Source organism: Furipterus horrens, unplaced genomic scaffold (genome assembly GCF_987537825.1).
Source record: "Furipterus horrens unplaced genomic scaffold, mFurHor1.1.pri manual_scaffold_17, whole genome shotgun sequence".
Classification (NCBI taxonomy): Eukaryota; Metazoa; Chordata; class Mammalia; order Chiroptera; family Furipteridae; genus Furipterus; species Furipterus horrens.
The window spans coordinates 78,629,968-78,657,462 of NW_028327187.1; the positions used below are offsets into that span (position 1 = coordinate 78,629,968).

At 46.7% G+C, this 27,495-nt stretch overlaps 1 protein-coding gene across 1 annotated transcript; it reads left to right on the forward strand.

Annotated features, from left to right (window-relative positions):
* On the forward strand, positions 1–27,495 carry ITIH6 (inter-alpha-trypsin inhibitor heavy chain family member 6). The gene is made up of 12 exons (XM_090264097.1): positions 1–146; positions 5,161–5,271; positions 6,140–6,387; positions 8,502–8,671; positions 13,192–13,350; positions 16,697–16,868; positions 17,555–19,621; positions 23,444–23,536; positions 24,592–24,627; positions 24,808–24,921; positions 25,867–26,244; positions 27,161–27,495. The coding sequence occupies exons 1-12, from the start codon at positions 1–3 to the stop codon at positions 27,370–27,372; spliced, it is 3,906 nt and encodes a 1,301-aa protein (XP_090120223.1). The 3' UTR covers positions 27,373–27,495.

Here is a 27,495-nt window from a genome sequence, read left to right on the forward strand (position 1 = left end):
ATGAGTTATTCCATACGTTCTACTGTGGTTTCCCGCTATGCCCACACCTTGGTCACCTCTGTCCTGTACAATCCACATGCTGAGGCCCATGAAGCCATCTTTGACCTGGATCTGCCTCGTCTCGCCTTTATCTCCAATTTCACTATGTAAGTCTGCTTCCAAACTCATTGCTTCATTCATTCATGCATACAGTTGTTCATTCTTTTGTTTGTTTTTTAGCAGAGTCAGTGATGAAGAGCATGCACTCTGAGATCAGACTTATTGAGTTTGAATCCTGGCTCTGCCATCTATGGGACTCAGGATTAGTTACTCCACTTCTCAGAGTCTCATTTTACACATTGGTAAATGGGAATAAAATTGGAACCCACCTGCAAGAATTAAATGAGTTAATATATGTGAAAATACATGCTAAAATCAGTGCTGGGCACATAAGTCCTTGATAATATTAGCCTGGTTTTTTAACAAACATTTACTGACACTGGCTGCATGACTTACACTGCAATGGGTACTATGAAAAGAGGAAGATGAATTGCACATGGGCCCTGCTCCCAAAGAGTACATGTTTTAATGTGAAAAAGGAAGCAGATAATTTTAATAAGGTATGCTGGGAATAAAGAGAAGAGTGAATACAAGATTGTAGGAATGGTGAGGACTATCAAGATACACTGGTCAGTTCCCCACACTTAGACAGTCAGAGAAAGCCTCACAGAGGTGACACCTAAACTGAAGCTTGAAATATGAGATATTCACCAAGCAAGCATGGCTAGGGGCAGTGCTGGAGAATGTGGGCAAAAGGAGTACAGGGGCAAATGTTTCCTCATTAGAGGAACTGAAAGTATCTCAGTGTCACTGAAGTGTAGGGTACAAGCTGGGGTAGAGAGAGGTCAGAAATGAGACTGGAAAGGTAAGGAAAGACTAGGTGGTGAAGGACTTCCAATGCCAGATCAAGTACATAGCCATTACTTGATTGTCTTCAAACTATCTTGTGTTTAGACACCCATTAGGGAAAACTTGATCATGTACTCCCCAAATATGTATATTTCTTCATTTATAAATTATAAAAATATACTACTGAGCCAATATATTAGGCACATTATAAAGCATAGGCAAAAATATGAACAAAGGATGAGGAAGAAAAACCCTATAAGTAGAATGTTATTCCTTTCCCACACCCTCATGATTTGTTCCCAGCACCCCAGGAAGCATGAGAACTCCGCTTTAGAAATAACTGTGGCCCATAATGAGGAGACATCGCAAAGTTTTAAGCAAGGAGTGATGATAATGAAGTGGGGGTGGACTAGTGGGGCCAGCCAGGAAGCAGGGAGCTCAGTAAGGAACCCAGGGCAGCGGTCCCATGACAGGCGCTAAGGCTTGAAGAAATGCAGTGGCAGTGGGATTTGGGAGACCATAACAGGGAAGAAACAGTAAACTGATTTCAGCTTGACTGACCTGGTAGACAACAGTTACTTCCTTAAGATGGTGAATGTGGGAGAAGTAGATAAGGGGAAACTTAGCAGGGTGGAGGGACCTTATTGGCCCCTATAGCACCTTAGTGTGAGTTAGAAAAGGTGCTTGGCTTTGGGAAGAGGGACTGATAATTGGCAGCTGAGTGAGGCTGACAGAGGCATAGGTTCAGCCCTTGCTCAGACTTCCTCACTGGAGGAGGGAGTCTTGTACAATAAACAGCCTGCGAGCCTCAACAGCAGGCCTGGGGCTTGCGCTTTGTCATCAGAAACCCTCTGGCCTTGATAGGTAGATAGCACTACCCTGGAGAAAGAAAAGGTTGGTTGGAGAAGGTGAGAGATGTGCTCCTGGGCAGGGAGTTTAGGGGAGAGGTGCCGGGTAATCAAAGAGGACTTTCCCAAAGCAGGATTTTCATGTGGGTAAGATTTGAAAGGACAAGGATCACTGCATGTGGGGGCCCTGGGGGGACCAAAGGCAACCAAGTTTGGAGTTTGGGGGCCAACCAGAAAGCTGGTTGGTCAAATGATACAAGGGCCAAGCAGTCAGGCAGAATTTGGATTTTTTGCTTCAGTAGAAAAAACACCAAAAGAAAAAAAAAAAAAAATTTTTAAATTAAGCAAAGCAGGCTGGAGGAAATGTTCTTGGGCAGACTCTGTGGAAAGTATGCTGGCTGGAGGCAACACACACACAGAGACCCCAGTGTGTTGCTGCCAGACCAGCTCCACCCTACACCCTCACACCCCCCAGGAGACTTTGGGGCAGTGCCAGCTCTGCCCACCCCCACACTAGCCCAGCCACTAGTCTGTTTCAGCTGCCTAGAAACACTTTCCGCCTGAGTGGTCCCTTCTGCAATCCACATATCTTCCTCAAGTGTTCCCAGAAGCTGCTGCTTTGGTCAAATAATTTTCTACCCATCACCACCACCCCAATACCTGTGCCTCCATTTCTCCATTTGTAAAATAGATACTGTTGTTCCTGCCTCTTACAGAATTGCACTAATGTTCTCTAGGACACTGAGCTATCTATCACTCCTCAAAGGTTAGCTTTGACCCAACCCTCTACTTTTCAAGATTTATCCATGAGTTTCATTCTCCATAGCAAAAGTTTCCACCACCATATGAGCTTATTGAATCTCGTGATCAAAGCCCTTTATTCTCTAGGCCTACTTAACCACTCGAAACTTCTTTCCATACCTCTTTCCCTGCCTCTCTGCTCCAGCCAAATCTGATTAAATACTTGCTGTTCCCTGAAACACATTCTGTGTTTTCCTGCTGTCTGTCTGGAATACCCATTCCACAAATAATTGTTGAATGCCTGCTGTGTGCGAAGCCATATTCTAGGCCCTGGGAATACAGCAGCCACTAAGACAGACAAAAGCCCTGCTATCAAGTCACTCACAGTCCAGTGGAGAAAAGAGACAAGGTAAAAATAAACAAGGAAGTACAAGTCAGTCTATGGATGAGAAGGGCTACAAAGAAATAGAAAGTAGAACGAGGGAAATAGAGAGTGAGTAGGAAGGCATTATTTTAGAGCTATCATTTCTCTCTGAAGAAGTGACATTTGAACAAAGACCTGAAAGAAGAGAGGCTATAAGACCTGCAAAGATCTGGAGGAACAGTGTTCCAGGCAAAGGGAACCATAATTGCAAAGGCTCTGAGATAGGAGTGTGCTGAACAAATTCAAGAAATAGCAAAGAGGCCAGTGTGGCTGACACAGAATGAATGGGGGAAGTGTAGAAGGGGATGGAGTTAAAGGAGTGGCAGTGAACCAGGCTATATATGGCTGTGGTAGCCATGGTGAGGACTTTGCTTTTTACTGAGATGATATGGGAGCCACAGAGAATTTTAAGCAAAAGAGATACTGACTTAGGATTTAATAAGATCTCTCTTACTGCTGTAAAATGAGTAGATAAAAAAGTGGCAGAGCTTTAAAAAGGGAGGTCAGTTAGTAAGCTATTGCATTTATCTGAGCAAAAGAGGTTGGTAATTTCAACCAGGGTAGCAATTGTGGGAGTGGTGGGAAGTCGAGTCGGCAGCCGTCCGTCTCGAGAGACGATGGTGTAGCTTCTTAAGAGTCTAACTGCATCGCTGAGAATGGCTGTGCAGTCCGACTCGGGAGTGACACGGTATCTGTCTCCTCCCGTGTTGAATCGACATCTTGCGATGACGCTGGAGTGTCCTCTCCAGTGAAGCTGAAGCTACAGAGCCTGGGCAGGGTGATATGGAGGGTCTGCTGTTGCCCATGCAGCAGACCCCCCCTCTCTTCGCAGCTGAAGGGTCCAAGGGAAAGACGGAGTCAATACAGCTTGGCTTCAGGTGCACCGCAGGAGTTGCCGGTGTTGACTACAACATCAAACCGCCTTAGGGACTCCGGCTCCGGATTTTCAGTCGGGGTTTACTCCCTTAGCCTTTCCCCTGAAGAGGTATGCCGCAAGGCAGCGGAGGTTTTTTGGAATCAGAGTTTTCCTTCTCTGATGGGAGGGAAGTAGTCAGATTGTAAATGTATCTAAAGATAGAGCCAAAATTCCCTGATGGATTAGATGTGGAGTATGAGAGGAAGAGGGGAGTTTGACTTAGCACAACTCTTAAGATTTTCAACTGAACAACTATTTCCTGAGATAATGAAAATGAGGGGAGGAGCAGATTGGAGAGGTGGAGGAGATACCAAGAACTCAGTTTTTGATATGTTAAGCTTGGACATTCTAGCAATTAGATATATAAGTCTGGAACTTGGAGAACAGGTCCACACTTGAGATACATAGATTAGAAATAATCTGCATGTAAATGATATCTAAAGCCATGGGGCTAGATGACCTCACCTAGAGAGTGACTGTAGAAAGAACAGATGAAGGCAAAGAGAGAGGAGAGGAAGGGAAGGGAAGGTCAAGAATAGAGGAAGAGAAGGAGCCAACATAGAGACTGAGAAGACAAGGCCCATGAGGATCATTTATCCAAAACTTCCCTTTCAGACCCAGCAGCAAGGCCACATACTCTAGGACCCTTTCTTGAAGACCTGAGCAAAAGTGCTCTCTCCCTTCTTTGAAGTCCTTTACACTTTATTACTTTCCATAGAACAATGGGAAAAAAAGGGGTAAACAAGTTCGTTAGTATTCCATCACTCTCTGAGCTCCTTCAGGCCAGGGACCCCTCCCAGCCAGGCGCAGATGTCTTTGCAGTAATTTGAATTGTGTTTTCACAAATTTTACCACCTGTACTTAATATATTTTCTTTAAATAGATACACTTTTTAAAGATTATTTAAGTTAGTCTTATCATAAGCAACAATATCTGTGCTCTCATGGGTTCAATGTGCTACTTACATGTTTAATACACATTACAGTAAATATATAACAATTATCATAAAAATGTTCAGTTGTGTCCCAAAACATGGAATTTATTCAACCTTTTGAGAAACATAAAGTCTAACACCAGGTTCACCATATGCCAACTGTGTAATTTCTATTTCCTCGTATGACAAATGGAGATAATGATAACTGCTTCACCTGGTTTTATCTCCCTTGCCTCTCTTTTCTTCTCTTGTTCCTGCTTTATTGTACTATTTTGTCCTTTTCCCTCCCCATTCTCCATCATCCTCCTTCATCTTCTTTATGTGTTTTTTTTTCCTCTCTGCCTCTGCACATTTCCTTTTTTTCATTTCTCTGTCTCTGTCTGTCTTTCCCCCTTTTCTGCTCCATCAGGACCATCAACAATAAAGTCTACATTGCAGAAATCAAAGAAAAGCATGAGGCAAAGAAAATCTATGAGGAAGCCCATCAGCAGGGAAAGACAGCTGCTCATGTAGGCATCAGGTAAGGCTCCATCCAATCTGAAGCATGGCCAGTTCATCTTAGCTATGTGATCAGGGGTTTACACATGTTCTCTCTGGGTCTCTCTCTACTTCTGTAAAGTGGGGACAATGGTGTACTGCATAGGGACTACATGAAGATGATGTGAGTTAATGAATATCGAAGCCTGTAAGAGAATAATGTTCAATAAATGGGTGTTTACTTCCCCATTTCCACTTTCCTCCTGTCAGCAGGATGTGGCTTGTTTTAATAATTGGCACTTTCCGGTAAGATTATGTTCAAGTCAAACTTTTCTAAAGCAAATCTTGCTTCCTAATTGAGTTCCATTCTGCTGGCAGAAATGTATTATCTTCCTTCAATGTTTTTTCCCAGATTCCCAAAGAGTTTCATCAAGCACATAAATATTAGGTTTGACTGTTCCATTTTAAGACAAGTTTAGTCTAAATCATGGGGGTGGGGTAGGTGTGAGGGGCTATTTGAAGGGGAAGAGGAATACTGTGTAAATTGGAAATTCTTTTCATTAAACAAATCATTAGCCCCTTATTGTTCTACTCTAGACTCAGATTTTCTTTTTTTTTTTTCTGCTCTTGTTGTGTTTAAGCAATAGACTCAGATTTTCACTGACAGAGTTTTCTTATGATAGAATTCCTGTGATAGAATTTTTCAGGAAGAATATTTACGAGGGAGAACAAGGGAGAGAGACAGATTAATGAGCGGATGACGAACTGTGGGCAAGGGACTTAGTAAAACTAGAAGTCTTGTCAGGTCTGCTGGGGCCAGGGTGGGGATGGGCAGAACTAGGTCATGTAACAGCTCCCCTCCCCCTCGTGATATCCCAACCCCTTCCCACCCTCCTCCCTTTCATGCCCAGGGACCGGGAATCAGAAAAGTTCCGCATCTCCACCAGCCTGCCAGCAGGCAAAGAGGTGACTTTTTCCCTGGCCTATGAGGAACTGCTGCAGCGGCACAAGGGCCAGTACCAGCTGGTGGTGAGCCTGAGGCCTGGCCAATTGGTGACAAGGCTAAGTATAGAGGTCACAGTGTCAGAAAGAACGGGCATTGGCTATGTTCACGTACCACCTTTGAGGACCAGCCGCCTGCGCACCAACACCCACACAAGTATGTGGGCAGCACTATGGGTCAACTATCAGACTGGCCTTCCCTGGATGGGAACCTACCCCTTTACCCTGGGCTTCCATCTAGCACCACTTCGGCACTGTGCTCACTAATAAGATCCCTCCCCATTAAAACAATGAGAAGAGAACATGTTAGAAGTTGGAGATTTTAGAGTTAAAAACTTAGTCTGACCCTTGCAAGCTATGTGAAACAGCAACTCCAACAAGTTCCCAGAGTTATGATTTTCCTCATGAAAAAGGGGAAAAGTTGCTGGGTGGGCTCAATGAAATCATGTGTTGACAACGCTGAGGGTTGTGGAAGCCAAATCTGCTTTCCTCTGGAAACACCACTGAGAATGGAAGGGCAGTGGGAGGACAGTATAAAGTGCTGGATGTCCTTGACAATATCATCTCAAGCACCGTGAGACTGAGAGATGTCCTGACTGCCAGCCTTGCTCAGATTCCAACTAGAGGTATTTGAAGGCCAAACTGGCTACATCAGGATCACTATGTTAGAAATACAGATTCCTGGGCCTTACCCTCTGGAGTCCACTTCGGTAGGTTGGGGAGTGGCCCAAGAACCTGTTTCTGACCAGTTTGCAGGTGAACGTGATGTCTGGCCAGAGAACCACTGACCTGGCCTACCCACCTCCTCTGAGAGATAAGTGGACACAGAACGCACCCATATCACGTGGCCGCCCTCACCAAGCTGTTGAGCTTGGAGTTCCTGCCTAATTTGACCCTGTTAACCCAGAGTGACAGTGTGGTACACGCAGAGGAGAGACGGACACACGGACATGGGTTCCAATCCCAGCTTTGACCTTCCCCTAAGGTGGGGGTGTAGGCAAATCACTCAAATGCTCTGCCTCACTGTTCCCATCTGCACAATGAGGAGATGCCATCTGTGGCCCAGGACCATGGTGAGAATTGAGAAAATTCCTCCCTGCAAATCACTGGTGCAGAGTAGCAAAGATTTGATGATAACTGCAGTCGTTAGCATTATTGAGCAATCGCTAAGGTCCAAGTATGGTGCCAAATGCTTTACATGAGTCTCACCTAATCCCTACAATGCTGCCTATGAAAGAGGAGCTACTATCCTTCCTGTGCTGCAGATGGGGAAACTGAGGCTTAGAGAGTGTGAACCATTCTCCAGGGCCTCACAGGCAGCATCTGAGCCCTTGGAGCATGCACTCTTACACCCTAAGCTAAAAATGGCAGCTCCCGCCCCCTGCTCCTTAAAGGTTAAAACAGAGGGTAGAGCCAATCCTGTGGGGATAAAAACAGAACAAAGACCTCTGAAAGGAAGGAAGTCAAGGGAATGTATGTAAGCAGGCGCCTCAGGAGTATAGGGCCTCAGTTTGCCCCTGAGCTTCCTGCCGGCTGTAGCAGAAAGGGGTGGGGGTGGCGGAATTCCCAAGTTTCCATTTTCTGGGAAAAAAGGAGGCACAGAGACATGTTCAAATGGACATTTGTCTTGGACTGAAATTCCAGAGTTGATCTTACGGCCAGCTCAGCAAACATCCGGGACCAGAAATTCATCTGTGTTTTCATGAGGCACTAAAAGGCATATTCACATGTGATTCTGAGAGGCAGAGGCAGAGGGGGAAGAAAACACATGAAATTCTCTCCCGGAGGAGAACCTTGATAGACTGCAATTTCCCACAGCAGTAAGGGGCACAGGAGGAAACCTAGACCCTGCCTGTGTGTCTGTCTCTCTCCACAACACACAACACACAACCTCTCTGGCGGGAGACCCAGGCTTCTGGTCTACCCGGGGACATGACCCTGGGCCTCGGGATGGATGGCAAGCTAGCCAGGGCAAAGTTGTGCAGGAGGGTCAGACTGCCAGAGCCTGGGAGCTGAAGAGAGGGCTGGGTCTGCCAGGCTTGGTGGGCTTGCTGGAAGAGGCAGAGCAGGTGGAGTTGGTTTTAGGATGTGGAGAGGAAGGAGTGTGGCATTGGGGTAGGTGGAGGGGTGCTGTAGGCGGGAGGCATAGCAGGTGGTGCAGGTGTTACTTCTCAACCTCCCCAGACTTTGCTCCCTTTGACGTCCCCTTGCTTGGCCTTCTGCTAGTGAGCTCTCCATGCCCTCCCACCCCAACCCTCTCCACCCATACAGGTGAGGCTGACTCGCCCCCATCGACCAGAATCGAGAGGGGAGAGACCTGTGTCCGAGTCACCTTCTGCCCGACACTACAAGACCAGTCTGCCTTCTCCAGCTCGGGCATCATGGCTGATTTTGTGGTCCAGTACGATGTCGTCATGGAGGACATCATCGGCGACGTGCAGGTGAGGGGGCCGGAGGAATGCAAAGAGCATGAGCTCTGGAGTCACATGGGTCTGGGCAACAGTCTGGCCTCCACCAGTTGCTCGTTTAGTTCTCCCTAAGGATCAGTGAGGACTAGTGAACACAAACCAGAAGATGTGTGGTGACACATGACTTCACACCTGGGGAGGCACATGTGCTTCCCCAACGGGTTGGGGACCTGGAACCATAAACATTGAATCAAGCTCCAGATGAATCCATCCCTGATTCAATCACGCCATAGCCCACTCCTTTTGGAAGGTGAACTATTGGCCAGTAGTAGGTCTCTCACATTTGCCACAGCTCCGATACTCCAGTGTTCTCTTGAACTCTCGTGCTACCTCCAAGCTTAAAAACTCCTTTTGCCTTCTTTAAGCCATTTGCCTAAACAGGTAGCTCTTAAATTCTGAGCTCCCACACTGAGGAAGAACAAGCAGAGGTCTCTTGCACTACTAGAGGAGAGCACCGATCCAAGACCCTTGGCTTTGTGAGAACCACTGAGATGTCTGGTCCAAGCCTGCCTTTCCCGCCACACCTCTCACTGCCTCCAGCACACAATGACCCTCCAGCTTCTGCCCCCCATCATACCACACACCTTTCTCCCAAAACACGTGAACCTGCCGTTCATCTGAGTGTGAACATTCACGCATGCTATCTGCTGTCCTGTGAACATCTTCTCCCTCCTTTCCCCACTGGTCAGTGTCCTTGTCCTGAAAGATCTCGCTCAAATGCCACCTCCCCGATGACCACAGCCCACCCACAGTTCTTCTCTCTCCTACGGGCTACTAGAGTGCTTTGGTTACACCTCTCCTCGTGCACTTATTTAGTCATTAATTCATATGTGGGCACATCTCCACCGGGCAGAGCTACTTGAGCCTAGTTCTGTCCCCACTGACTCTGAGGACTCAGAAAAGAGTTGGACGCAGAACCTGTTCTCCCTCCAGGGTGTCCCAGCCCTGAGGGGACAGGTACATGGAGCCTCAACAGTCATAAAGAGTCCTAAGTGTGTGTATAAGTCTGGAATGGGTGATGCGCACGTATCACCGAGGAGCATTTTAAGAAAGCCTTCCTAAAGGGCTTGGCCTTTAAATTAGCATGGGGAAAGTGAATAGAGTCTGCCTCCACCTGCGCAGATAGGTTGATGGGAATTCCATGCAGACAGAGGAGAAAAGAGCATGTGCAGAGGCACAGGGCTGTGGCACAGCCAGCTGTGCAGGGGAAATAAAAGTAATTTGCCCTCTCAGAATAGGAGCTGAGGGTACCCTGCCAGTAGGTGGCAGCAGGGCCCTTGACCTAGTGTTTCTGTGGCACATGTGTTAAGGTATCTATCTGCTTCTTTATTCTTTACCCTTTTCACCATTGCCTGGAGTGGAAAAGCAGGTAGCATAGGTGGAATTAGAGGCGTTAAATGCTATGAGCCATCCTCCCATGCACGGTGTGTCTTGACTCCTGCATCTCCTCACCAAGAACCCCTCAGTTCACCTCCCTTTCCTACTCAAGTATGCCCATGTGTCAAAGGCCCGCACATTCACCCCTATATTCAGTCAGTCAGGACTGCCTGGGAAACTTACGTGTGTCGCACCCACTGCTGGCTTGCGTTGGAAACCGGCGGTGAGTCATACACAGATCCTATTCACTGTCTCCAGGTGTAACACAGAGAGACAATACTGACACAAGATGAGAAATGCTCTTCCAATGACAACACAAGTTATGATGGAAGCCATTGTGAGGGGAGAAGGTGTTCAAGGAAGGCACCCTGGGGAAGTAGACGGGGGCTGTGAGAGAGCAAAGGCATTCTAACAAACTGAGGGCTGCATGACACAAAGAAGGGAGGCTGGAAACATCCAGGGGTGTGTAGAAAAGTCCAAGTGGGTCAGAGTTCCTGGAGCACTGATTTCAGGCACAAGGAAGGGTAAGAGGTGAGACCGAAGGCCACCGGTGCTGCAGGGTCATGACAAGGAACATGCAGTTTGTCTTGAGGTGATCAGGGAGCCAAGAGAGGGAATGACATTAGGACTTTGCGTTCAGAAAGGCCAGATCGAGCAGGAGCTGTAAAGACGTACTCATGGAAGGGGCCACAATAGAACCAGGGAAGCATGAGAGAAGGAAATCCCGAATCTGGGCTGTGTAAGTCTGGGTTGGAGGGGAGGGGTGGACCTGAGATATCCAGCAGATTTGATGGAACACAGAAGGAGGGGCACAGGACGATTCAGGAGTGTCACTCAGGTTTGCATCTGCAGTGACCACGTGGATAACAGTGCCTTAAGTGACAAAGGCGCACAGGATAGGATGGGGAGCAGAAAATGAATTTATTGTTTGGGCAAGATCCATTGGAGGCATCTTCGGACATCTAAGGGAACAGGTCCAGTGGTGAGTGGTATGCAGCTGTAGAGTGGGAAGAGTGGAAAACACTGGGCTGGAGAAAGAGATGTGAAGTCACCAGGGGAGATTCGGCAGTTGAAACCAAGAGAGCTAGCCAGACGACGCGGGGAAGATGTGTAGAGCCAGAAGAGCACATCTAGGAGGGCAGGTGCTGAGGCTGGGGTTCCCATTCAAGGAGCTATTGATCTCAGCCCCCTCAGGGTATCCAGCCCTGCCAACTGCCCACAGCCTCCTCTGAGCTCTGAAATCCCACCACTTCCCTCCATTGTGCCACACAAACGTAATCGTTTTTTTGCATGCGGTGATTCCAAAATATGGGGAAGCACTGCATAATGGACAGGGGGAGAACATGCAACCCAAGAAAGAGATGGAAGCAGATGGACCAGAGAGCTGGTAGGAAAATAAGGAGCATTCACCTTCTCACAGTCCCAGGGGCAAAGGTTCTTGACGAAAGCAGAAGTAATAGTCAATTGTGAACTTCCATGAGGGTGGTGCTGTTGGAGGAGAATTGAAATATACCCACTGAGTCTGGAAGCTGACTAGTCACTGTTGCCTTTAGTGAGGAAAGGGTTCTTGTGTGGCGGAAGCGGGACCCAGTCTGTGGCGGGCAGAGGAGTGAAGTGGAGGTTAGAAGACCCTCGTAGGTGCCAAACTCATCACCATGGCGTGCTACAGGGTGGAGAGAAGCTGGCTTGCAGTTTGGGTAGGATTGGGATCAGTGGGCTTGTCTTAGTGGATGAAAAAGACACACCATTTTTATATTCTAAAGAAGACCTTGTACGGTTTGTGGGCTGGGTCTGAGGGCAGGGTCTGACTGGTGGAGACGGTGCTAGAGGCTAGCAGTACATGGGCCCTTTTGTCTTTCAGTAGGGACAAGAGGTGTAGGGCATGTGGACCCTGAGCAAGGGTAGGGTGGGAAGGTCAAGGAACATGGCCTGGTGGCCTTCATTTTCTTCATACGGAAGGGAGGGGGTTATTTCCTGAGAGTCAAGGCCGTGACAGCTGAGGTGAGTGAGAGAGGGTGGTGACCTGGGTCACACCTCTGACTTATAGGATGTGAGCTGTGGGGCCATCGGTGAGCCTGGGACCACGGAGAGGTGGGTATGTGATTTCCCCCAAGCTCCCACCCACCCAGGTAGGGGAGGAACAGAGGAGGACTGCCTTTGGCTCTGCCTTTGGCTCGGACAGTTGCAGTGTGGTCGACCCAGGTCTTTCGGAACTGCTGTAGAGTCCCAGGAAAAAGTGGAGACAGAGCCTGCACAGGCACTTGTGAACTCATTCAGAGCCTGGGGTGGAGGGAAGACCAAGATGTCCTCCCATGTCTGCTGAGATCCCCCGAGAGAGGAGGAGAGAGTGTGTCCAGCCTCATGATCAGAGTGCCTGAATGGCAGAGAGGACAAGAAGCTGTTTATCCCAGGGCAGAGCCAGCTTCAGTCTACTGGGCAGCTCAGATCCTCAGCAAGCCCATACTTCTCTAGGCTGAGCTGACACTGGTCCTGGGGGCCCTCCCAGCTCCCCCCTGTCCTCCCCTCAGCTGCCCCAGCCCCCAGGCTCCACAGAGGGAACATGCAGTAGGGGGAGGGGGCAGCAGCCAATCACATCCCCCACAGCCTTAGGCATCTGCACCTGGTCTAACCAATCCCCTCTGAACAAACAGCTCACTCAGACTCTGCTCCCTCCTCCCCTCCCTGGTCTGCCCAGCAACAGCAGAAAGGAGGTTTAAGGAGAGGGAGGCCCTGCAAACTCCCAGCCCCTGGCAGCAATGGAGCTGGGCCCCAGGCTCACTCTTTAGAGGGAGGTTAAAACAATAGTTACAGTTCCTGGAGCCCAGGCAAAATGTCCCGAGGGGCTCCGCAGACTGTGCAAGCCCTGCTCTCATGGACAGGAACTCACATATTACAGAGATCCTGCTCCTTGGAGCCTTGGGCCCCAAGCCAGCCTCTACAACTCTGGGGCAGGTCCTAGACTGACAGTCTGAACAGAGGAGACACAGTTCTGGTGGGAGGAGACGAACATTGAAGAAACACTCACACAAATGCCTATTTAACTAGAAACAGTGATAAGACCTACAAAGGAAAAGGGCTGTTTGTTATGTAGGAGAATAAGAGGGGACCTGGTTTAGACCAGCTTTCACAGTTCTTGTGGTTTCACTTCTTTTGTGCAGATTTACGACGGCTATTTTATTCATTACTTTGCCCCCAGAGGCCTTCCACCTGTTGAGAAGAATGTGGTGTTCGTTATTGATGTGAGCGGCTCTATGTTTGGTACCAAGATGAAGCAGGTAACGAGAAACCGGGGACCTTTCATAACTCTTCTTTTTAAATCTTAGCAAGCAGAGGTTGCTAGGACATTGGTTTTTTAGGGCCAGAGACTCTATAGTCCCATTGCCCTTGAATCTTATATGCGTGGGCCTACGGTCCTAGTACCTTATATATCGGGAGCCACGTAGGTCTGGAGTCACAGAATTTGAGGAACATTGAAACATTGGACTATGGGGCCTGAAACCATTGAAACCTCATACCACAAACCTCCTGGGCTCATAAGACCCCTTAATCATAGAATCCTTCCACCAGGCAGCAATTTTCAACTTTTTTCATCTCATGGCACACAAACTAATTACTAAATTCTGTGGCACATCAAAAATATATTTTTTGCCTCTCTGACAAAAAATAGGTATAGTTTTGATTCTTTTATACCAGACAGCTATTGTTGTGTTGGCTATTGTCATTTTTTAATTTGACAATCTAAGAGGAAAGAGGTCAATATCTTTGACTAGTCAGGTATTGCATTTTTTAAAACTTTTTGCAGCACACCAGTGTACCTGCAGTGGCACACCAGTTGAAAATCACTGAACTAGAGTACTCTGTTATCATAACACCTGAGTCAAAAAATAAATAAAACCTAAGTCATTTAGATTTTGAACATTTCCAGGGCCACAGGTTTTTGTTTTTTATTTTTTACTTCGAAGCCAGAAAAATACAGTGTATTGTATTGCTTAGAAATCATCAAGTCCTATGTCCACCTAGACTTAAATCTTGTTGCCTACCTATCCGTTAACCCTTGAAACAGAGGCCTAGACTAAAAAGATTTTTACTTCAGAGCCTGAATAGAATCGTTAATGTTCTGGAATCAATGTGTATAACCATAGTACTCTGGGACTCTAGGATTACAATGTTCAATTGTTCTGTGACAGTATAGCCTGTATACCTTGAAGTTCTGAACCACAAAGTCCATGGAACCTAAGGCTAACTGACTTCTGTTTTATCAAAATGTACTCAGCCTTGGGGAAGTTAAATATTTTAAATTGCCTGCCTTTAGCCTTTGCTGTAGAGGAAAGGATATATCCAACTCCAAATCTTCCTAGCCTTCCCATCGCTTCTAAGGTGACATAAAGGGAGAAAGCTGAAGAGAACTTGCGAAGGACATATAACAATAAAAAGGGTCAATTCTCCAGAAAAACATAGCTATCTTTCATGTGTATGTACATAACAATAGAGTGTTAAAATACAAGAGGCATCCCTGGCCAGTATGGCTCAGTTGGTTGCATCATCATCCCATAACCAAAGGGTTGCAGGTTTGATTACTGGTTAGGGAACACACCTAGGTTGCAGGTTTGGTCCCCGGTCTAGGTGCATAAGCTCCGTGGTCTGGGCACATTCAATCCCCAGTCCAGGTGCATGCAGGAGTCAACCAATTGATGCTTCTCTTTCACATCAATGCTTATTTCTCTGTCTTCCTCTGTCTCTAAAAAAGCAATGAAAAATAGATTAAAAAATATATGAGGCAAGAAGAAATAGATGAACGTACTCTTATAGTTAGAGACTTTAACTCCCTTCTATCAGAATTGCACAGATCCAACAGGCAGAAAATCAGTAAAGACATAGTTGAACTGAACAGCACCATCAATCAATTGTATTTAATTGAATCTACAAAATACTCCATCCAACAATAGCACACTATCCATTCCTCTCAAGCTGACATGGAACACTTGCTGAAATAGACTCTATTGTGGGCCATAAAATACACTTTAACAAATTTAAAAGAATAAGTCATACAAAGTATGTTCACAACCCAAATGAAATTAAATTAGAAATAAATAACAGAAAGATAGCATGAAATCTCAAAGTAATAGATTAAAAAACATACTATTAAAACATATTCTGTCCCTGGTTAACAGGAAGGTCTCAGGAAAGGCCACTCTCTATGTCTTAACCCTCTCAATAGGAACAATATTATGATGCTCAACTGCCTATTCCAGAATGTGTGACCTATCCCAAGTTCATTCTATGGCAGGAAAAACTCTGATCCACTTAGAAACATTCAAGTCATCTTCTATCAGTTTTTGATGTAGAAAAAAGCAGGCCACAGGTGTCCTCCCTGTGGTTTCTGGAATCGATACCAATATAAAGGGTTGAAGATATAACATTGTTCTTAAAGTCACTGGAATTAACACCTCCAAATATGAATTTGAGTCTCTGGCCCATCAATGATTAGCATGTGACCTTGAGCAAGTCACTCCACCCCTCCAAGCCTCAGTGTCATCACCTGTAAAATGAGAATAATATTAGTATCTTCTTCATTGTGTTACTGTGAGGATTAAATGAGTTGATGCACCTAAGGTACTTTTCACAGTGCCTGGAACATAGAAGCATCCTATAAATGGTACCTAATACTGGAACCTATATACCCTATTTCATGAACCTCCTATTTGCCTAGTGCTATTCTAAGTACCTTCGTGGAAAACGGAGCCAGGAAAGAGAAGCATTCTAAGCCCTATTCTCAAAGGGCTCAATATCTGGATGGAGAGTGAAAATATTCTACATAAGACAGTCAGTGAACAGTCTGGGGAAAAGAACATCTGGGTGTGAAGGGCATGGGTCAGAATAGGCAATCAAGGAATGGCTGCCTAGAGAAGAAGCAGCTGAAGGAACAGTAAAAATATGACAAGGAGAAGCAGGAAGGTCTGCTATCTAAAGGACACAAGAGTGCAGTTGTGGAGACAAAACAGAATCTGGGTTATCTGGGAGCTGGTGAAAAGACCAGCCTGGAAGAAACAGAGGGTGAGGGAGAAGAACAGATTAGATGGAATAAAACTAAGCATGCAAAGTCATTGAAAGACAGCCATAGAGACCTGAAATCATAAAGCTCTAAAACTTTAGGGTCCTGGAATCACTGAATTCTGGGTCATGGGGTCCAGGGCCATAGGACACATGAATCCCAGCTCTCCACAAGCGTAGAGCTTGAAACTTCCAAACCACCACTGTCCAATAGAACTTTCTTGATGATAGAACTGTTTTAAATTCCTGAGGTTTCCGATACAGTAGCCACTGGACACTTGAAATATGGCTACTGCAAGTAAAGAAACAAAATTTAAATTTTTTATTTGATTTTAACTAATTTATATTTACATTTAAATAGCTCCCTGGGGCTAGAAGCTACCATTGGACAGTGCCATTCTGGGCTTTGGGCCACAGAGCCTATAGAGCATTTTGACTTGAGAATCCCAGACTTATGGCATGCTGGAATTAGAGTCCTAGACCTTAGTACTTTGTATAGAAAGAGCCTTTCAGTCTTAAGCAAGACCTCAAGTCTTGGACTGTCTCCTTCACTTTATCCATATTCTCCAGACTAAAAAGGCCATGAATGTGATTCTTGGTGACCTGCGGGCTAATGACTACTTCAACATCATCTCCTTTTCTGACTCGGTTAGTGTCTGGAAAGCTGGAGGCTCCATCCAGGCCACCACCCAGAATGTACACAGTGCCAAGGACTACCTGGGCCACATGGAAGCTGATGGTTGTAAGTGTTAGACCTTCCCACCCAAATGGGCAGGCTGTAGTGATCCAGCTCACCTCTCACAATGCCTGGAATATCATTTTTACATCTTATACAAATATATGCCTCTGTGTCCCTTTTCCCAGTGGAAAAAGCACAGCTAATTCTCCATGTATTTAGGGCACATTTCCCTTTGGACCTGAGTTTACTCCTAAAGAGGAAGCACATAGAAGAATTTGCTAAGAATTTTTTTTTAATCAATGATCTAGATATTTATTTCCAAGCATTTGAGTAAGTTGCTGCCCTGATTCTGGCTTTTGATCAGTCATCTCTCAGACAATTACTGAAGTCTCCCCACTATCATCACCTCCTGTTAACTCAGCCCTTTCTTTCCCTGAAGCATGGAAATGTGGGCTGCTATCCTTGGGGAGCTTCCAATCTGACTAGAGAATGAGACATTACCCCTAAGAAACAGACAAAGCACAGTCTAAGACAGGGAGTGATAAAAGCCAAGGACATGTGGGCCCCACTGTCGGATCTCAGAGAGCCTTTGCAAGGGTGGGGACTTGGGAAGGATAAACAGCAGAAAAAATTTGAGCAAAGATCAGGTGGTGTGACTGAGCCTGGGAGGTTGGTGAGATGCCTAGTGTGTCTGCAATGGGAATAAAAGTAACTAGAAAAGATGGTCTCACAGTCTGCTCCCCAATTAGGGACCGACATCAACACTGCTCTGCTGGCAGCTGCTTCAGTGCTGAACCATAGCAACCAGGAGCCTGGGAGGGGCTCCACTGTGGGGAGGATCCCCCTCATCATCTTCATGACAGATGGGGAGCCCACAGCCGGTGTGACAACTCCCAGCGTGATCCTCTCCAATGTCCGTCAGGCACTGGACAACAAGGTGTCCCTTTTCAGCCTGGCCTTTGGGGATGATGCTGACTTCCCACTGCTACGTCGTCTGTCCCTGGAGAACCGAGGAGCAGCTCGACGCATATATGAGGATACCGATGCAGACCTACAGCTGGAGGGCCTCTATGAGGAGATCTCCATGCCTCTGCTGGCAGATGTGCGTGTGGACTACCTGGGTGGCTTGGTTGGGGCCTCCCCTTGGGCCCTTTTCCCCAACTACTTTGGTGGCTCAGAGCTGGTGGTGGCAGGCCTGGTGCAGCCAGGTGAGCAGGAACTGGGCATCCACCTGGCAGCTCGTGGCCCCAAAGGTCAACTTCTTGTGGCCCGCCACAGTGAAGTGGCCAACAATAGCAACCAGAAGGCCTTTGATTGCTCAGGTGAGCCAGCTTCCAATGTAGCCCACTTCATCCGCCGCCTCTGGGCCTATATCACCATTGGAGAACTGCTGAAGGCACGCTTCCAAGCTCGTGACACAACCACTCGCCACCTGTTGGCTGCCAAAGTCCTCAACCTCTCCCTTGAATACAACTTTGTCACACCTCTGACTTCACTGGTCATGGTGCAGCCCAAGGATGCTCGTGAGGAGGTCAGGAGAGAGGCTTCCACCACAGCTGGACCAGGCACCATCACGCCTTCATCCACCAGCAGGCATGACCTAGGGGCAGGCACAGCCCAGCCAGCCTTGGTGCCCATGGTCTCTCCCAAATCAAAGCTTGTAAACCCAAAGTTCTACTTATTCTCAACTGCTCCTTCCTCTAAAAAGAAGACAGCCAGTTCCAAGGAATTGGAATCACTGGGTCAGAGCCCTAGTACCCTATCCACGCCAGCACACCCAAGGCCCCAAATTTCAGCACAACATGATTCTGGCACCTTGAATCAGCCAACTCTCAATACAAAACCTGCTACCCTTATTCCCTCAAACTCTGGTGATGTATTGCTTCTGAAACCCGGTACTCCATCACACCAGAATCCTGGGACCCTACTACCCATTTCTGAGACACAACTTCCACCTATGAATCCTGGAGCCCCATCCCAGCCCAAAGTTGGCACTATGAAGCATGCCATTCCACTGCATTCCAAACCTGGTGCTCCATCACAACCTAAACTGGATGCCACATCACACCCCCAGCCTGGGGTACTCACATCACAGTTACCCCAAAATCTGCCACAGCCCAGGCCTAGAGTCTCCACACTTCAGATCCCCAAATACCTACCACACACTACATTAAGGGTTCCTGCTCTCAAGACCCCAAACAGCCTGTCACACCGAAGACCTGGGATCCCCTTACCCAAGACCCCTAAAGTCCCATCATCACCTCTTAAACCTATTGTCCCACCTCACCAAACTTCCACAAGCTTATCACTTTCTAAACCTAGGACATCAGTCCCCAATAAATCAAAAACCCCATTTCCCTTCAGACTTGTCAAACCCAGGCCCCCACCTCCTCGGAGCCTAAGCACAGTCCCGAGCACAATCTCAAATCCCACAATTTCCAGCAGTAACATGACCTCTGTTCTTGGAGAACCCCTTCCTACTCCCTTTCATCCCACCCTTCCCTCTCTGCTGCCCCCTAGAAGGCTCTGGCATCAGTATGACCTGCTGTCAGGGCCCCAAGGCACAAGGAAAATTATGAGATCATCCGTGTCAGGAGTACCAACGATGGGTCTACCCAACAGCTCCAGGCCTATGCCAGAAGGCAGCCCCCCAAACCTGCCAGACCTGCTGTCTTCTAGCACCCACCCTGAGGTAGACAGCCTGCTCATTTTTCCTGAAGAAGTAGAGCTGCTGTCTGAGTCAATGATGGAGTCCAAGTTTGTGGAGTCCTTGAACCCACCGATTTTCTATACCTTCCCCTCTACTGATGAAAGTGGTGAGTGTAATGGGCAAGAGGGCAAGACATGAGGGAGAAGTATGAATGGAGAGCACCAGGTACTGGAAGTGTGCAAGACTTGTGCAGATTACAGTGATAGTACAGCTGCTTACTTGCTTGCTTGCTTGCTTTGAAACTCTGAACTAGCTACTTAACTTTTCTGGGCCTCACTACATAGGCACAGCATTAGAGACCCTGGGAGAGAAAGGATGTTAAGTCTGGGGAGGCTGAACAGAAACAACCTGGTCAATCTGTGGCTTTGACATTTGCTTTGAGGAAGAAAACTGCTCATGCTTCCCAGACATGGGAGGGATATGGGCAAAGCAGGTCTGGTCAGTTCTTTTGTGCTTTGTTAACACCACTGTTTATTGAAGAGTATAAAAACTAGAGAAGATGATAACAATTATCTTTCAATTTCCCAAAGACTGTGAAATAACACAACATTTTTTTAGCTCTTCCTATGTGCAGCTACTGCTCTACTTTAGTCCCTCCTTTAATCCTCACAGGAAACTATTTCAGTATCTGCACTTTAGCCATGTGGAAACTGAAGCACAGAGAGGTAAAGTAACTTGCCCCATGTTACACAGCTAGTAAAAGATTTGAATTTACATAATCTGGTCCCACACTGAATGTTCTTCACCACTCCATTATTCTCTTTCCTAAGGAGTGACATTTCCTGAGTGACCTTACAGGGAATGATTAGAACCAGTTGGGGATGGCAGTAAGTCACAAGGATACAAATTTGGGCATGACATTTTTGACATGTTCCTCTCCCTCACCACCACCTCCTTCCAATAGTCCATCCATTTTTAATTACTGACAATGTTACCTCTAATATATTTGCCAATGCACCCATTTTTTACCACCTCAACTGACACTATTGTAAGACAAAACACAATTGTGTCCCACCTAGAAAACTATTACAGCCTCCTCACTGGTCTCCCTGCTCTCTCTCAAGAGAGAAACTCTTGGTCATTCTCTCACAGCAGCCAAACAGATCCTTTAAACACATAGATTACTTCATTTCCCTTTCCCTACTTAACCGCTTAAGGTTTCCCCTTCACACCTAGAATAAAGTCCAAAGTCATATTTGTGGCCTACAAGGTCCTTCATCACCTTTCTTCTACCACATACCTCTCTGACCTCATCTCCTATTCACTGCCTGAACTCTAGCCCCACTAGCCTCTTCTCTGATCCTCCAATGAGCCCAGCTCCCACTCCCACCTCCACTCATGGACCTCTTTCAAGCTGTTCCCTCTACTTGGTAATCTCTGACATGCTTTCCCCTCCCCCTTTTTACCACCCTCATCTCCTCTGTTGCCACTCATACTCCATCCAGCTCATGACTTAGATCTCAGCTCAGGTGCCCTTTCCACCCATCCCTCCATCACAGACTATGTCAGGTATCTGTTAACTCCCTCAGTTACTGTATTATTTGTTTATATAGAATTTATCAAAATTTGCAATTATTATTTCATTCATATATGCCTCCCTGACTAAAATATCTTCATCAGATCAAAAATCATGACTACCTCTTTCACCACAATATCCCTGATAACTAAACAGTGCCTGAGTGAATGAATGAATCAACCAATCAATCAATGAATCAATGCATAAGTGCTATGAGGAAGAATTTTTTTAAGTAAATATTGATTATGTTGTTATAGTAGTACCAATTTTTTCCCCTTTTCTCCCCTCTTCCCAGTACCCCCCTTCCCTCCAGGGATCCCACCCCCCTTAGTTCATGTTCATTGTTCATGCATATAAGTTCTTTGGTTTCACTCTTTCCTGTATTATTCTTAACTTCCCCCTGTCTATTTTGTACCAACTGATTATGCTTCTTAATCCCTGCACCATTTCCTCATTCCTCCCCTTCCCCCCTCTGAGCTGATAACTCTCTAAATGATCCTCGTTCCTATGATTCTGTTCCTATTCTGGTTTGCTTAGTTGGATTTTGTTTTTATTTTTTAGATTCAGTTGTTGATAGTTGTGAGTTTGTTGTCATTTTAGTGTTCATAGTTTTGATCTTCTTTTTCTTGAGTAAGTCCATTTTACATTTCATATAACAATGGCTTGGTGATGGTGAACTCCTTTAGCTTTACCTTGTCTGGGAAGCACTTCATCTGCCCTTTCATTCTAAATGATATCTTTGCTGGATAGAGTAATCTCGGTTGTAGGTTGCTTTTCATCACATTGAATACTGCTTGCCAGTCCCTTCTTGCCTGCAAAGTGCCTTGAGAAATCAGCTGATAGTCTTATAGACACCCCTTTGTAGGCAACTCTCCACTTCTCTCTTGCTGCTTTTAGGATTCTCTCTTTATCTTTCACCTTTGGCATTTTAATCATGATGTGTCTTGGTGTGGTCCCCTCTGGATCCAGCTTGCCCTGGACTGTCCATGCTTCCTTGACTTGTATGTTTATTTCCTTCGCCAAATTTGGGAAGTTTTTCTCCATCATTTATTCACATAAGTTTTCGATTTCTTGGTCTTCCTTTTCTCCTTCCGGCACCCCCATAACTCGGATGTTGGCACATTTAAAGTTGTCCCAGAGGTTCCCAAGCCTCTCCTCATTTTTTTCAACTCTTGTTTCCTCATTCTGTACTGGCTGACTGTTTTTACTTCCTTATGTTCCAAATCACTGATTTGAACCCCAGTTTTCTTCTCTTCACCATTGGTTTTGTGTGGGTTTTCCTTCATTTCACTTAGCATAGCCTTCACTTCTTCTTTTATGCGTTTGCATACTCAAGCATATTTGTCAAGCCTGTGAGCATCTTTATCACCAGGGTTTAGAATTCTGCATCTGTTAGGTTGACTATCTCCTCATCTGTTAGGTTGGCTATCTCCTCGTTGCTTAGTTCTCCCACTGGAACCTTGATTAGTTCCCCCTTTTGGGCCATATTTCCCTTTCTCCTCATCTTGACAGGCTCCTGTGTTTGTTTACCTCTGTGTTTTAGGTAGAGCTGTCGCTCCAGTTACGTTGTAAGGGGAGGAGCCTTAGGTATTCATCAGTACAGGGAGACCTGTTTCACCATGTTGTGGCACTGTATGTGGGGGAGGGGTCTGAGAGGGAACAATGCTGTCTGCTCAGCACTCGCCCCTTTTCCAAGCACTTCTCCCACTTCTGTATGGGACTGGCGCCCCTCTAGCTGTTACCTGGCCATCGCTCCCAGAGTGGGCAGGTCTGTGGATGTCCTAGGACCATGGGGGCCCTTTAAACAAGTGGACTCTGCTGAGAGATGGACAGTTTATTTCTCCACCCCAACCCCCCCTGGTTTGCACAGTCAGAAGCAATGAGGCTTGATTTTCCCCGGTGCTGGGACCATTAGCTGTGAGACCTGATCTGGTGCTGGGAGGGCTCCCCAGGTTGTCCCTCCTGACTTTTTAAAATGTGTAACTGTGCTTTCCACTGGCCTGCCGCTGCCGCCGCTGCTGCCACCACCACACTGCATCCTCTCCACCCCGGCTCCGCCCCTCCTACCTGTCTGGATGAGTATTTCTTCTTTATATCTTTGTTTGCTGGACTCCCATGTAGTTTGAATTTCTGGAACTTCTGGTTGTTTCTGGTTTTGAGGTAGTTGTATTTTTTCTTAGTTGTGGAGGAAGACACAGCATGTCTGTCTATGCCTCTATCTTGGCCAGAAGTCAAGAATTTTTTAGCATAACTGAGGCTAACATAATATACCAGTCTTGTCAATATGCCAGTCAAATTGGGAAGGCAATGAGGACCCTCTTGGTCAGAAAGAGAGTGTTCCCTTTGGTAGATCTGGGGTATATTTTCCCTGAGAGTTCTAAAGGTTTCTCTTATTTCTTTTGCACTTGGCAGGAAATCCACATTGGGATAGCAATTCTGAAGAGATCCTGGGAGGACCTGGAAGCAGCGTGGAATCTCAGGGAAGTTCTGCGAGGCTAGCAAAAGGTAAACAAGGAGCTCCACTGACAAAGATTCCTAAGCTTTCATTTCCTTAAATTGGAATTCTCAAAGGCATTGTGTGAATCCAGAGGAAAGGGAATGTATTAGTTTCCCATTGCTGTATAACAAATTACCACAAACTTAGGAGCTTCAAGCAATACCCATTAATTATCTCACAATTCTGTAGGTCAGAAATCTGGGCACAAGTCAGTTAGATTCTCTACTTTGGGTCTCAAAAGACCGAAATAATGATGTCTGACAAACTAAGTTATCATCCTCTTCCATGTGCATTCAAGTTGTTGCCAAAATTCAGCTTTTTGTGTTTGTATGACTGAGATCCCTGTCTGCTTCGTGACCGTTGGCTGGAAGTCACTCTTAGTTTCTAGAGGTCACCTGAACTACTTTCAGATCCTAGAGGCCTTCTGCATTCCTTGCCACATAGCTCCCTGCATCTTTAAAACAGCTATGGAAAATCTCTCTCATGTCGAGCCCTTCTCACACTTCAAATCTCTCTGATTTCTCTGACCCAGATTTAAAGAGCTCATGTGATTAGGTCAGGCCCACCTGGATAATCTTCCTATTTTAAAGTCAACTACACCACATAACATAACCTATTTATTGGGGTGATATCTCATCATATCACAATCCTCGAGATTTTACAAGGTGTGTACACTGAGGAATATTGGGTGCCATCTTGGAATTCTACTTACCACAGGGAGAGAGTAAGAGAAAATCGCATTTGAGTTGGTCTGTAAAGATAACTAGAAATTGATCCTTGGTAGCTAAGGAAAAGATAACATTCCAGGTGGCAGGAAAACAGAAGCAAAGGGTCACTAGCAAGAAAAGGCAGAGCACTCATAAGAATAGTTCAGTTGGGCCAGAGCATAAAGAGAAAACTGTAGAGCTAGGCAAGGACTAGATTTCAAAAAAGACTTGAATAGTGAGCTCAGGAATTTTGGGCCGTATCTGGAAGGAGGTGACTGAGAGGCCAGGGTGTCCCAGAGTTCCTAGGAATGTGATAGAGCAGTCCCTTACTAACACAGTCTCCCTCTCCTTTGCAGGCATGTTGCCAAGCATCTTCACCTTCTCATCCTCAGGTAAGCCAGCCACCATCACTATACTGTCTGAGCATAGGACAGCTTGTACACCAAAACTGGAACTGGGCTCTCTCTTGGAAAATAGACATGGCCTCCTACATTCCCCTCCTTTCTCCTCCCCTTTTCTCCCCTCCCATTACTTCTAGGGCCATAACTTCAGTTTTGTCTCCTGCCTTGCAGTGGATGGTGACCCACACTTTGTGATCCACATCCCACACTCAGAAGAGAGAATCTGCTTCACAGTTGATGGGCACCCAGGAGACCTGCTACAGCTCATAGATGACCCAAAGGCAGGTGAGAGCCCCAAGAACTCCCCCCATATAACACCACAGCCAGATATACTCATGTCAACACCCCCAGACATTTTCGACTAATACACACAGCAGTGTACCTCACTAATCATAGGTAAACAGTCAGACACATGAAAATACACATGAATACACTCAAACACCAAGACACTCACAGATACACCACACACACCAGAGAACACAGTCAACTAACACAAATACACACCCAGACACACATATTTTGACACCCTCCACACTCACACAGAGTAACATGCAAATATATACCCAGATTCACATTGACATACAATATATGCTCAGATATACACAATGGCACATATGTCAACACACACAGACATACATGCACTGATACCCCAGATTCATCCCAATACTCAGGAATTCAACACACATAGGCACACATACTCTGCTACTGTAGACGTATGAAACACACCAATGCACACAAATACTCACCATGACACACCCAGATGCATGCACACTGACAGTCCCAGATACACATCGGTATCTACCAACACACAACCAGACACACACAACACAAACTATTTGCCACGACATATAACACCAACATATCCAGAGATATAAAAACACAACCAGAAAAGCAAACACTCTAACATAGCACCTTTTCCAAATATGCATATGCACTGATAGGCCCATGTAAACATAACCAAATATATAAATTTACACACTCAGAAGCAAACACATGTATGCAAACAGCCCCACTGGGGTGAGCATGTTCACACTTACATTTATGCCCTCACATTGCACAGGAAGGAGAAACTGGATGGGCTGTGGTAGAAGCATTTTCCCCTGAGCTAGTTCTCTTAACCACAAATCTGCACCCTGATTCCTGATACCTCACCCCTGTCTGTGCTGTGGGTGACCAAATAAATGGCCATGTGAAAGCCCATGCTCCAGACACAGACTCTTCTCCCTCCAGGGCTGCATGTGCACGGACAGCTGCTTGGAGCACCACCAAGGCCAGGCCACAAGGACCAGATCCGCACCTACTTCCAGATAATCACAGTCACCACAGACAAACCCCAGGCCTACACTATCAACATCACCTGCAGTTCCATATCTGTGCGAGGCGAGGGTACTTTGTTTATGTCCTGGGACCAACCTGCCCTGCTGAGGAGGTCCCACCTGGAGCTCCATGTGACTGCTGCAGCCCACCTTACCCTCCGCCTTGGGCCCCACCTCAAGTTCTTAGTCCTCCGGCACCGCTACAGGCACCCCAGCACCCTGCAACTACCCCATCTTGGGTTCTATGTTGTCAATGGCTTGGGCCTTAGCCCGTTGGCCCATGGCCTGCTCGGTAAGTGCTGCTGAGGCTGAGAGGGGCCAGGGAGCACCAGTACTAAGAGAGACTGCCAGGTTGAAAGGCTAGTGAGTAGCGAGCACCCTTCTCCCCATCCCCAAACACAAAGAGGAATCAGAACCAAGGTCTTCCCTTAGGGAGCTCCTGGCCAGGGTAGAAGGCAGACTCAGGTGTAGATAGTGATCTCAAGAGCTATCAGTCCTAGATATAAAGCATCCCGGGACTCTGAAGGAACTCAGGGTAGGGCACCTCACCCAGCCTTACAGCTCAAGAAAAATCTCCTGGAGGAGAGAGAGACCCATGTCTGGAAGGCTGTCAAAAAGTGATAGAGGAAAGAAATGGAGGTTAGAGGAGATGGGGCTGGAGTGGTCAGAGCAGAATGCCCAAAGAATTTGGATTTATACTGAAGACAATGGGGAGCCATGAAAAGTTATAAGCAGGAGAAAGATGCAGGGGAATATGGGTATGACAAAGATCCTTCTGCAGGATTATGTGAAGAGGGGTTGCAGGAAGTTAGACTATAGGTCAGAGACATTGGCAGAACCTGAACAGAGGCCCACACCAAAGAGTTTGGGCAATGATGGTGGGTTGGACAGATATTCTTACTTCCTCTGGTCCTCCCCACTCCTCTCCTGTCCTTCCCTCCAATCTGCCCTGTCACTGTCTCCAAGCCTGGCTGTTCCCCTTCTGCTGCCATTTCATAAACCTTGTTACACTCCTTTCATAATATATTCCTGTCCCATTTGGCTCCTCCACATTTCCCACAATGCTAAGCCTCTTACTTCTTCCTGGCCTTTGCTGCCCCTCATCTCTCCCACTTTTCCTTCTAGATTTCTTGCTTTAGGCTCCTCTCAGAGTTCTCAGTGGGGACTCAAGCCACTGCTCTGACTGGTGCTGAATCTTTCTCCCTCAGGGCAGTTCCAGCATGCAGACATCCAACTGGTGGCAGGGTCCACAGGGCCATGCCTTCGGAGGCGCCAAGGCCCAGATGTGCCTGTGGTTCTAGGCAAGAAGCTGTTAAAGGACTCATTGAGGCTGCGGCCCCACTGGGCTTCCTGCTGGCTGGTGAACCGCTCTCACGTACAACAGCTGCTGGGCCACCCCTACCTTGCCTATGTCCTCTGATATCCCCTGAACCCCAGAGCCAGGATTCCTGAGTTTAGGAGACCCAGAGGCCAGGGCATGAGCTGAGGTAGGAACAAAGACCTAGGAACACGAATACACATGCAGGGAAACACACGCTCACTA

What these genes read in the sequence shown, in the direction of transcription:
- ITIH6 (XM_090264097.1), top strand. Translation starts at nt 1, where the DNA reads ATGAGTTATTCCATACGTTCTACTGTGGTTTCCCGCTATGCCCACACC. An exon ending in TTGGTACCAAGATGAAGCAG is followed by an intron (nt 13,351 to 16,696) that starts GTAACGAGAAAC and finishes CATATTCTCCAG; the next exon opens with ACTAAAAAGGCCATGAATGT. An exon ending in TTCTGCGAGGCTAGCAAAAG is followed by an intron (nt 23,537 to 24,591) that starts GTAAACAAGGAG and finishes TCTCCTTTGCAG; the next exon opens with GCATGTTGCCAAGCATCTTC.